Source organism: Coregonus clupeaformis, chromosome 16, assembly GCF_020615455.1.
Source record: "Coregonus clupeaformis isolate EN_2021a chromosome 16, ASM2061545v1, whole genome shotgun sequence".
In the NCBI taxonomy this organism is placed as follows: Eukaryota; Metazoa; Chordata; class Actinopteri; order Salmoniformes; family Salmonidae; genus Coregonus; species Coregonus clupeaformis.
In genome coordinates, this window is record NC_059207.1 from 40,161,841 (window position 1) to 40,173,595 (window position 11,755).

General features: G+C 45.6%; 2 protein-coding genes across 3 annotated transcripts; both read left to right on the forward strand.

Annotated features, from left to right (window-relative positions):
• The first annotated feature begins 595 nt into the window (after window positions 1-595).
• On the forward strand, window positions 596-3,580 carry LOC121584138 (beta-crystallin B3-like). Of its 2 annotated transcripts, none has more exons than XM_041899974.1 (6): window positions 596-664; window positions 1,414-1,512; window positions 1,753-1,871; window positions 2,072-2,204; window positions 2,842-2,984; window positions 3,202-3,580. In XM_041899974.1, exons 2-6 carry the CDS (start codon window positions 1,438-1,440, stop codon window positions 3,443-3,445), a joined length of 714 nt encoding a protein of 237 aa, XP_041755908.1. In that variant the 5' UTR covers window positions 596-664; window positions 1,414-1,437; the 3' UTR covers window positions 3,446-3,580. The 2 variants fall into 2 exon arrangements, with proteins under 2 accessions (XP_041755908.1, XP_041755909.1); XM_041899975.1 differs by having other exon boundaries at window positions 1,417-1,512.
• A 5,231-nt stretch (window positions 3,581-8,811) lies between these two features.
• On the forward strand, window positions 8,812-11,326 carry LOC121584137 (beta-crystallin B2-like). The gene is made up of 5 exons (XM_041899973.1): window positions 8,812-8,878; window positions 10,028-10,146; window positions 10,476-10,608; window positions 10,718-10,860; window positions 11,047-11,326. The coding sequence occupies exons 1-5, from the start codon at window positions 8,816-8,818 to the stop codon at window positions 11,222-11,224; spliced, it is 636 nt and encodes a 211-aa protein (XP_041755907.1). The 5' UTR covers window positions 8,812-8,815; the 3' UTR covers window positions 11,225-11,326.
• The last annotated feature ends 429 nt before the right edge of the window (window positions 11,327-11,755 follow it).

Consider the following 11,755-nt stretch of genomic DNA (forward strand, 5'->3'; position numbering starts at 1 on the left):
AAAAATCAATTTTAATTCCAGGTTGTAAGGCAACAAAATAGGAAAAATGCTAAGGGGGGTGAATACTTTCGCAAGCCACTGCATAGGAGAGGTAGTGTTTGGTGTAGGGCGGTATTGGAGAGGTAGAGTGTTTGGTGTAGGGAGGTTGAAGATAGATGGAGGGTCAGGGTTTGGTCAATGAAGGTATATGATGTCAACAGGATATATTAAAAGGAGGTCAATGTTATGTTTGTTTTTGGTGAATGGTTTGGTTCCTCATTGTGTGGTGGTGATGTCATTGGTCAGAGTGGTGTGAGGAGGTTAGGCGATGTTTAGACTGCTGGGTGTGGTTAGTGTGTGTGTGAGCGTGTATACCAGTTTGTGCTGAGTGGGGTTGTTTGCTGAATCCTCTTGGCTCCCTCTCCGTGTGCCCGTACACACCACGCACTGGCAGCCAGGCGGACGGGCAGGGTAGTGTGTGCCAACACAGCTGCGTATTGAGAGGCAGCGTTATGGACACAATGTGAGCGACAGACTTGCTGTATCAACAGCTCCCCCTTTTCTGCTGTTGTGGCCAGAAATAAACCATAAATACCCCCCCTGCCCCTGCCCTCCAACGGCTCAACCCCAAACACCAAGTGGCACCTAGAGAGAGAGGCTATCAATACACAGCAGGCATATCCAGGTAAAACCAGCTTGGTTCTGAACTTTGAAACCTATTTTTATATGAGAAGTAAAAGAGACCCCACAGTCATGGTTGTTGACGGATGGAGAAGGAGAGGTTGGATGGGGGGTAGGAACGATAGTATAGTATGATAGAGTGAGTTGAGTTGTTTGTAAAGCTGCATATGATAGGGATTCATAGATTTTTTGAGTTGGTAAAGATATAATTTGGTATGCTGAAATGTTTGTATTGAAAGATATGATTGAGCAAGTGAGGAGTTTGCAGAATAGAGTATTATGGAATGTGTGTTGTTTGTAGTGTTAGGTTTGATTGAGTCAGGGGGTTGCAGAACTGGTTATGACACAGACTGAGGCTTGCACGGTTGGACACGATAGACAGGGAAAGATGGAATCACTGATTTGAAAGGTTGCGCATTAGGCTATGAGAATAACATGGATCTTCTTAGGGGATTACTCTGGGCCCTAGTTATAGCCTACGGTCAGGAAAAACTCCTGGCCCCAGGACAAAGTGACCTCCTGGAGATAGAAAGGGTAGAATACAGCCCCTCAGGTCCTTATTCTCAGCTCAGGTTATGTCTGCACCAATGTGCTCTTCTGCTCTCTGAAGTGGACGCAAATCTTGACTGATTCAAAGGAGTAAAAGGATCCATTACTATTGAGAGGACTGATGGTCATCATTGTGAAATGAATGTCATCATGGTGTCTGTGTTTCTCTTCTCTCTGTCTCTCTCCTGATTGTGCTCCTGAAAGAAGAGTAACCAGTGGACCAGGAGGATGTCGGAGCAGCAGAGCGCCCCTGAGCAGCTGGCTGCAGGGAAAAGCCAGGGTGGAGCAGGAGCCACTTACAAGGTACTGTATCCTCCCTCTCCCCATCTATCATCTCCTCTGTGTATTTCTCCCTATACTCTTGTGATCGTTCTCTTCATTTCTTTTTCTCTCCTTTGCCCACTTCTCTATTTTCCCACTTTTCTATAAACCCTCTTCCTTAGTCCCCCATATATTTCCTCTATTTATACTGTAAGCTTGACTTTCTCAATATGACTCTTTCCTCCTCTTTCCCCTCTCTGTCTCTCCTCCTCTCTGATCCAGGTGGTGCTGTTTGAGTTCGAGAATTTCCAGGGCCACAAGGCTGAGTTTTCTACCGAGTGTAAAGATGTTTCAGAGAAGGGCCTGGAGAAGGTGGGCTCTGTGCTGGTTGAGTCTGGCCCGTGAGTACTGGTGCATTGGTGTCATTCACAGACAGTCATATTCTTACACATACAGAATATGTATTTTCAGGTTCAGGTTAAGTGTTAACTCTTTTTAAATTATACTGTATATCTGTTACCACATATTGCCAAATACAACGTCATACATGCTGAGGAGAGATATTCTAACTCAGCCTCGTCCTTGTCCTCTCTCCTGTCAGATGGGTGGGGTATGACCGCCAGGGGTTTGCAGGTGAGCAGTTTGTCCTGGAGAAAGGCGAGTATCCACGCTGGGACACCTGGACCAACAGCCAGTACAGCTACTCCTTCTGGTCCATGCGGCCTCTCAAAGTGGTGGGTAGCACTCAAACAATGTCTACACATACCCCGTGTAGCTCAGTTGGTAGAGCATGGCGCTTGCAACGCCAAGGTTGTGGGTTTGATTCCCACGGGGTACCTGTATGAAAATGTATGCACTCACTACTGTAAGTCGCTCTGGATAAGAGCGTCTGCTAAATGACTAAAATGTAAACATGCTCAACATACTCACTGACCATGTTCACGCGTTTACCATCTCACCACTCTGCATTCTCTATCAACATTCTCTGAGCCACAATATATCTGCAGTATTAAAGCTGATTTATCCCTTTAAAAAAGTAATAATATATAAAAAATGTAATACAAAAAAAACGAACATTCTCTGAGTATCTCAATACTCCCGTTTATCATTTTTGGCATCTTTAGCATCTCAGTACTCCTCTGTTTATCTCAACACTCTCAGATTATCTCAACACTCTTTAACCATTGCAGAACTCCATGTTCATCTCAACAGTCACTTATCATCTCAGCAGACTGCTCTCATTTGCTATCTGAATACTCACTGATTACCTCAAGACTCTCTCTATCTCAACAGTCAGCTCTCAATAAACATCTTAACACTAAGTGTATCTATCTGTTTGTGTGTGTGCATATCTCAATTTCTCCTCTTTAGGATAGTGCCGAACACAAGCTCCATCTGTTTGAGAGCCCAGGCTTCACTGGTAGAAAGATGGAGATTGTTGATGATGACGTTCCCAGTTTGTGGGGACATGGTTTCCAAGATCGCGTAGCAAGTGTCCAGGCCCTCAACGGAACGTAAGAGCTCCATTTTACCCTCTCTCAATTTCTTCCCGTTTCACCTGCTCTCTCTCTCTCTCTGTCCTTTGGGCTTTTTCTGTTTCTCTCATGTCTCACTTCATCTCTCGTCTTTCTCCTGGAAACCTTTAAAAGATGGTCAATTATGCTAACTGTAATATTCTGACGTCTATTTTGGTCCTGTCTCATGGACTCCTTCTCTGTTCCTTTGTTGCAGATGGGTCGGCTACATGTACCCAGGCTACAGGGGGTGCCAGTATGTGTTTGAGTGTGGAGACTTCAAGCACTGGAATGACTGGGATGCCCCTGCACCTCAGATCCAGTCTGTCCGACGTGTGCGGGATATGCAGTGGCACAAGAAGGGGTGTTTCACCGTCCCTGCTCCTGCCCCTGCCCCAGCTCCTGCCCCTGCCCCAGCACCCGCACCCCCTGCACCCCCTGCCGCCTCCGGGGCCAGCTGAAGAGGATTCTGATCCACTTCCCCCCCAGAGCCTCTTCCATGAGCCTCTTCCTACTATCAGTGCCTGCCCTCTGCCTCACCCTAACCATGGCAAATGCTGCTCCTGCTTAGTGAGGAGAAGTGCTATATATGTTTCAGTGGCAAATAAAGTTTGTTTGACCAGAAATGTATTGTGTTTGTTGGTGCTGTTTCTATTGTTGGTATCCCTGGGTTTGTCAGGTGTAGGGTTGCAACATTCTGGTAACTTTTCAAAATGCCCAGTTTTTCAAGAAATCCTGGTTGGAGGATTCTGGATTTCCTGCTTCTTTCCTCTTTATTCTGAGAATCCTGGGAATTTGGGGGAAATTACTGGAATTTTGCTAACCTAGTCAGCTGTGGTTGGTTATGAGTCAACATGAACAATGTTATTGTAGATTATTGTTGCCAAATGGCACAGACAGTCATAGAACACATATTTAAACACAAATTCAACAGTAGGCTTTAGTTACAAATCTGACTCATAGATTAGTTTCGACATAGACGTCTTATTTCTCCATTAGTTTTCCACAGCTTTTTTGTTGAAGTCATAGAGGGACAGGCTATTTAAGTCTTACTGACAGTTAGGGGAATTCTGACATGAACAACACATGGTATGTTAGAAGAAAGCTTTGATCCACATCTGCAGCACATCTCTCTGGAGATGCTGATCTCATCTCCACATTTCCTCAGCTGGCCATCACTGTCTTGAAATTGTGTGGTGAAATGCTCTTGATAAAAAAAAAGATTAATAGCCTATGTCAACAATGAGAATGAATTTAATTGGATCACACCAAGAATGATGTCTCAAGTTACAAAATTGGAGGCTGTGAGTGTACTAAAGTAATCGACAAACATTGCACTACTTCATATACTATTATTATCATAATATCATATTCTAATGGTTAAGAACCACAAATCCACTATCAATCAAACAAGGGTCCTATCATGGTCAAACACTCATCAGGGAGAGATATATGCTGATAGAGCGTAGACCAGCCCCCCACTGCCTTAGGTGGGTCAGTCTTCTCATTCTCTGAACCTTGGTCCGGTGAAGCCTGCATCGATGTGCTCTTCTGCTCTCTGAGATTTGACTGATACAGTGAAGTAAAAATAAACATTTATTGTGAGAGAATTGAAGGTCATCAATCATGGTGAAATGTTTAGGCTCAATTAAATCTCATAATAGTTATGTCTGTATGAAATGTTCAATGATAGAGTAGGGCCAGGATTAATTCAGATCAGTATTAACCCGCGGTAACCAACAATCGCATAGCTTTTCTTTGCTTTTGTGTGTTGGATGTGTAACTGCGTTGGAGCTGTCAAATCGGTGGGTGGGTGCTCTTGTTGTCATTCACGAAACGACACCCTTCCCAGAACGAGAAAGTGTAGGCTTTATAGAAATATTGATACTCAAATAGAAAATCATTAAACAAAATAATAAGGATTTATATCAGACTTATCAAGGTATAGATTACATCACACATTCCAGTGCATAGCTGCAGGAAGTAGGGGTGCTGAGGGTGCTGCAGCATCCCCTGGTAAATGATAATAATAATAATAATAATTGTAAAAACTATTCATTATTACTCCTGTATGCTCCTCATCATTTTTACTAATGCAATTTCTATGCTTTCAATGGCAATGTCTGCATAGGTATAACGCCGGGAGCCGTGGAGATTTGACAGCTCCAACGCAGTTATACCTCTGTCACCGGCTAAACAAAAGCAATGATTAACTATGCTATTTTTGGTTACCACGGGTTAACACTGATCTGATTGAATCCTGGCCTAGATTAGGCCTACACACTACAACAATAACATTGTGGGCCTGTGCTAACTGTATAGAGAAAGTGCCTTCGGAAACTATTCAGACCCCTTGACTTTTTCCACATTTTGTAACGTTACAGCCTTATTCTAAAATTGATTAAATAAAAAAATGGCCTCATCAATCTATACACAATACCCCATAATGACAAAGCGAAAAATGGGTTTTAGACATTTTTGCCAATTTATAAAAAATATTCAGATCCTTTGCTATGAGACTCGAAATTGAGCTCAGGTGCATCCTGTTACCATTGATCATCCTTGAGATGTTTCTACAACTTGATTTAAGTCTACCTGTGGTAAATTCAATTGATTGGACATGATTTGGAAAGGTACACACCTGTCTATATAAGGTCCCACAGTTGACAGTGCATGTCAAATCAAGCCATGAGGTCAAAGGAATTGTCCGTAGAGCTCCGAGACAGGATTGTGTCGAGGCACAGATCTGGGGAAGAGTACCAAAACATTTCTGCAGCATTGAAGGTCCCCAAGAACACAGTGGCCTCCATCATTCTTAAATGGAAGAAGTTTGGAACCACCAAGACTCTTCCTAGAGCTGGCCGCCCGGCCAAACTGAGCAATCGGGGGAGAAGGGCCTTGGTCAGGGAGGTGACCAAGAACCCGATAGTCACTCTGACAGAGCTCCAGAGTTCCTCTGTGGAGATGGGAGAACCTTCCAGAAGGACAACCATCTCTGCAGCACTCCACCAATCAGGCCTTTATGGTAGAGTGGCCAGACGGAAGCCACTCCTCAGTAAAAGGCACATGACAGCCCGCTTGGAGTTTGCCAAAAGGCACCTAAAGACTCTCAGACCATGAGAAACAAGATTCTCTGGTCTGATGAAACCAAGATTGAACTCTCTGGCCGGAATGCCAAGCCTCACGTCTGGAGGAAACCTGGCACCATCCCTACGGTGAAGCATGGTGGTGGCAACATCATGCTGTGGTGATGTTTTTAATCTGCAGGGACTGGGAGATTAGTCAGGATCGAGGGAAAAATGAACGAGCGATCCTTTATGAAAACCTGCTCCAGAGCGCTCAAGACCTCAGACTTGGGCGAAGGTTCACCTTCCAACAGGACAACGGCCCTAAGCACACAGCCAAGACAACGCAGGAGTGACTCAAGGACACTCAAGTCTCTGAATGTCCTTGAGTGGCCCAGCCAGAGCCCGGACTTGAACCCGATCGAACATCTCTGCAGAGACCTGAAAATAGCTGTGCAGTGACGCTCCCCAGCCAACCTGACAGAGCTTGAGAGAATCTGCTATAAAACCCACAGAAGAAGAAGAAGAAGAAGAAGAAGAAGAAGAAGAAGAAGAAGAAGAAGAAGAAGAAGAAGAAGAAGAAGAAGAAGAAGAAGAAGAATTGGAATTCGACAGTAGGACTATCTAAAGGATATAGCAATAGCGAATTTGATCAAATGTTGGCAGAATGTTTCCTTTTGCAGTGATATTTGCTGTAACATATCTGACGTTTCTGAAAGACAAAAACAATAGCAAATTGTTGTGGACCTGTAAGCAGATCGTTTGAATTCAATAATGTTTTGCATTTACTTTTTCCCGAAACCTAAATAAAGGCTACTGCACTGCCTGCGAATTCTGAAACAATGTCTACTCAGGGGGAAAAAATAAACTAGGCTACAGTAGGCCAATTTACAGTGGTAGCCTACACACTTCAATGCTAAATATAAACTGTCAACATGTTCAATTCTACTGTATGTTATAGACCGTGCTCCCTTTTGGAAATAGATTCTAATTTCTAATCATTTTAGAATGTAAAGATAAAACAAATAGATTTTTTGCTCTTCTCACTAACGGCAAATTATTGCATCTTGTTATTATATTTAGCTACCTGTTTTTTGTTGTTGTTATGAATAAGAGTGTCATCATATTTTCCTGCACAAGGCTAGTCTACTTTTGCCTTCTTATCATGCAAACGTTATTCCAGGTTGAAGATTGAAATGGGGCAATGATTTAGGTAGGTGGTCAATGCCATGGGATGTCCATCTTGGATTCAGCCCATACAGGCCAAGGGTTGTGTAAATAGCACTGATTGCCAATGTACTTTTTCCTATTTAATAAACATACTTTTCAACCATGTATCTCATTGTCCTCTATTCATTTCCCCATTCCATCACAACCACAAAAATCCTAACCCTACGCCACCTTTATCCAGTGCAATGCATTTGATTCTATTCACAGCACTGCACATGTTCTTCTATCTGTGCACTAGGCCAACCTCTGATTCCTCCAACCACGGAACTACCCCTGCTCCATCTTACTATTGTGCCACGTTCATTACCTCTAACTCCAACCATCTATAATTACTCGATCCAACTATATTTATTTCGACCAATTTACAGAATTATCTACATTCAACAAGTGAAATGTACTCCAGTGACTGCATCCAACGAGTGAAACACTATGCCCTCTTATTGACAGCTCACATGTGTGTGCAACTCTGCACTTCTCCTGCCAACAGCAGAAAGTTAACTTGGCATGACAACATTTTTGTCAGCTTAGTGCAGATTACTTCTGGATGTGTAAGCTTCCATATGTGGCAATGATAGGAAAACTGTTATATTATACCTTGCATGCACTTACAGTAAATGCTCTCCAATAGAAAGCATTGCCAATAACGACCCAAATGAATACTATGTTAACCTATGTAAGAGTAAACGGAAATATACTAGATTTTGTGAGTTAAATCAGTCTCTTTCTATCAATTTGGCACTCTCCCTTCTCTCTATCATCCTCTCTCTCTATCCCACTCTGGTGGTCCAGACATACAGGCAGCTCTCATTGTAAGTGTGGGACTCTTGGCACAGGTTGTGCTGAATCATGTGGATATCGAACAATGACCGGCTGGATGAAATTGACAAGTAATGAAATAACTTTGAGGGGGAGTGAGAAGGGGGGCCAGGCAGAGCGGTGACCCCACAGTCCCGTCTGCTCAGCCTATTGCAGGCTGATCTGGAGGGTGGCTTGGACACAGAGGAGTGTTGGCAGAGTTTCCACCCCTGAGCGCGCCGTATATATTGAGCTCAGCATGCCATCGCAAACACACTGGCACAGACAGGTACTGGTAAGAGATTCACGACCGTCGCTCTCCACATTATTTTATCTAGTTTTTAAAAAACAAACATCACTTTGAAGTTAATTTATTTAACATGTTGGGGTAACACACTTCTTTGTCATTCACTATACATAAAATTATTTAACTTACAAACAAATAGATTAACATGAGGACTGTTGTCAATTTCACTTTTTTGCCCCGAATATTTTTTAGTAGAGAAAGGGGCAGGGACTTTTGTTTACATACATGAGAGAACCAGTTTTGTGCAGAATTTAACTGCAGATTTTCTGGCACTATTATTTCATTATTTTTGCCACTATCCTATCAAACTGCAAACTACCCATTGGAATATAAAAATGTTCAACTAGTCTACTGGACCCTAAAAATATATGTTATGCGCTCCATAATTTCTCCTTTATCTCTGTACAGTTTCATCATAATCCATCCTGTTCACTATGGCCACAGACCACCAGAACCCTGCATCCAAGCAGCAGCAGCCAGGCACCAGTGCTTTCAAGGTGAGGGGGAGAGAGGGAGAGGGAGAGGGGGAGAGGAAGGGCAGAGGAGGGCAGGGCAGAGGAGGGCAGGGCAGAGGAGGGCAGGGCAGAGAAGGGCAGGGCAGAGGAGGGCAGGACAGAGGAGGGCAGGACAGAGGAGGGCAGGGCAGAGGAGGGCAGGACAGAGGAGGGCAGGGCAGAGAAGGGCAGGGCAGAGGATGGCAGGACAGAGGAGGGCAGGGCAGAGGAGGGCAGGACAGAGGAGGGCAGGGCAGAGAAGGGCAGGGCAGAGGAGGGCAGGACAGAGGAGGGCAGGGCAGAGGAGGGCAGGGCAGAGGAGGGCAGGACAGAGGAGGGCAGGGCAGAGGAGGGCAGGGCAGAGGAGGGCAGGACAGAGGAGGGCAGGGCAGAGGAGGGCAGGACAGAGGAGGGCAGGGCAGAGGAGGGCAGGGCAGAGGAGGGCAGGACAGAGGAGGGCAGGGCAGAGAAGGGCAGGGCAGAGGAGGGCAGGGCAGGGCAGAGGAGGGCAGGGCAGAGGAGGGCAGGGCAGAGAAGGGCAGGGCAGAGGAGGGCAGGGCAGAGGAGGGCAGGACAGAGGAAGGCAGGGCAGAGAAGGGCAGGGCAGAGGAGGGCAGGACAGAGGAGGGCAGGACAGAGGAGGGCAGGGCAGAGGAGGGCAGGACAGAGGAGGGCAGGGGAGGGCAGGGCAGGGCAGAGGAGGGCAGGGCAGAGGAGGGCAGGGCAGAGAAGGGCAGGGCAGAGGAGGGCAGGGCAGAGGAGGGCAGGACAGAGGAAGGCAGGGCAGAGAAGGGCAGGGCAGAGGAGGGCAGGACAGAGGAGGGCAGGACAGAGGAGGGCAGGGCAGAGGAGGGCAGGACAGAGGAGGGCAGGGCAGAGAAGGGCAGGGCAGAGGAGGGCAGGGGAGGGCAGGGCAGAGGAGGGCAGAGGAGGGCAGGGCAGAGGAGGGCAGGGCAGGGCAGGGCTGAGGAGGGCAGGTGAAAGGAATGGATAATGGTGGGGCAGGGTGGATCAAGGACAATGCGACACCGTGGGATTGTTCAAAGCAAAAGTTACACAGTATTCTACATAATTTCCCTGTATAACTTGAGAGGCCATCAGGACGAGCAAGGAGACCTACACATCCATGTTGTCTCTCCTTGTCTTCCACAGTTGATCATCTATGAACAGGAGAACTTCCAGGGGCGTTGCCATGAGCTGACTGGTCCCTGTAACGACCTCCAGGAAGCAGGCGTGGAGAAAGTGGGCTCCATACTGGTGCTGTGTGGACCGTGAGTGTGGCTCAGAGATAGTATGATAGAGAGAGGGAGAGGGAGAGGGAGAGGGAGTACGAGTGAGACAGAGGGTGAGAGTTAAACAAAAGAGAAAGATAAAGACAAAAACAATAGGAGTTAGATAGTGGTGTGTGTGTGGGGGCAGATAGGACAAAAGAAAATGGTTCTGTACAGGAAAACAAACACTTCCATAACACAAATATAGTCACTGCATTGTGCACAAGGCACAGTATGTTCATGCACCGTTCATCTTGTTTTTGTTATCCTTCACTTCCCCCCTCAACCACCTTGTGCCCTCCTTACCTGACTCGTCTGTGCTTCCTCAGATGGGTGGGATACGAGCAGGCTAACTGTAAAGGGGAACAGTATGTGTTTGAGAAGGGGGAGTATCCTCGCTGGGATTCCTGGACCAACAGCAGACGTAGCGACAACATCTTTGCATTCCGCCCCATTAAAGTGGTAACACAGCACACCTTCTCTACTACAACACAAATCAGCCATTTTGTTCAGCCTTTTTGAAGATTCTCTGTGACTGTTTCTTATGGTGTGTTTTCTATTCTCCTCACAGGACAGCCAGGAGCACAAGATTGTCCTTTATGAAAACCCCAGTTTCGCGGGGAAGAAGATCGAGATCATAGATGATGATGTCCCCAGCTTCCACTCACACGGATACCAAGAGAAGGTGTCCTCTGTCAGAGTTCAGAGTGGCACGTGAGTCTGTCCGCCAACAGCAGAGTTCTGTTACAGCAATATCTGCCCAAACATTGCCATATCATATTGCCATTTTCTCTTAATCACATGTATTGATCTTATCTCCATGGCTTTCTTCTCTAAATACTTTTCTCATTTTCTCTCTCCCATTCCATGACTCTCACACCTCTGCTGGTTGTGTACCAGTTGGGTGGGGTACCAGTATCCTGGCTACAGAGGCTATCAGTACCTGTTTGAGAAGGGGGAATACAAGGACTGTGCTGAGTTTGGTGCCCAGTTCCCTCAGATCCAGTCCGTCAGGCGCATCCGAGACCTGCAGTGGCACCAGAGGGGAGCTTTTCACCCTGCTGCTGGCGCCAACTAAGCTTATATGACTCTTTCCTGCCCCAAGCCCTAACCCCTGCAATCCTGCTCATTCCCACACCCCTCTCTCCAACACCTACTCAAAATTGCATTTTGATGCCTATTGTCATTGTTTCAGTAGCACAATCCTTTAAAGCAAAATAATAAATCCTTGTTGCTTATCTTTCAAGTGGTCATGTGACTCAACTGTGTTTTCACTTCTACACATTTCCTGCTGTATTGTTTATCTGAACAAACAGTTAACCTTTCAATTACTGAGCCACAACAGCAACTAATGCGTTTCAGACCAAAATATGTAGATGGAAGAGTGATTGGATGATGAGTAATTTTAATGGTATCAAATATAAAACTGAATATGTGACTTGGTCCAATTTCATAGCAGCCCTGTAATAGCCTACAGATGACAGTATCAGAACCTCATCATTATATGAAGCAAAATGCTACAAAGTAATCCAGTACTGGAGGAAATACTGTATTATTACATTTTAATACAAAATAATCTCCAGTTATGTAGGGCAGCTTTCTAACTTGC

Excerpts from the sequence above, each read along its gene's own strand:
- LOC121584138 (XM_041899974.1), top strand. The coding sequence starts at position 1,438 with ATGTCGGAGCAGCAGAGCGCCCCTGAGCAGCTGGCTGCAGGGAAAAGC. Across the intron at positions 1,513-1,752 it reads GAGCAGGAGCCACTTACAAG|GTGGTGCTGTTTGAGTTCGA; the intron begins GTACTGTATCCT and ends TCTCTGATCCAG. Across the intron at positions 1,872-2,071 it reads GTGCTGGTTGAGTCTGGCCC|ATGGGTGGGGTATGACCGCC; the intron begins GTGAGTACTGGT and ends CTCTCCTGTCAG.
- LOC121584137 (XM_041899973.1), top strand. The coding sequence starts at position 8,816 with ATGGCCACAGACCACCAGAACCCTGCATCCAAGCAGCAGCAGCCAGGC. Across the intron at positions 10,147-10,475 it reads ATACTGGTGCTGTGTGGACC|ATGGGTGGGATACGAGCAGG; the intron begins GTGAGTGTGGCT and ends GTGCTTCCTCAG. Across the intron at positions 10,609-10,717 it reads CATTCCGCCCCATTAAAGTG|GACAGCCAGGAGCACAAGAT; the intron begins GTAACACAGCAC and ends TTCTCCTCACAG.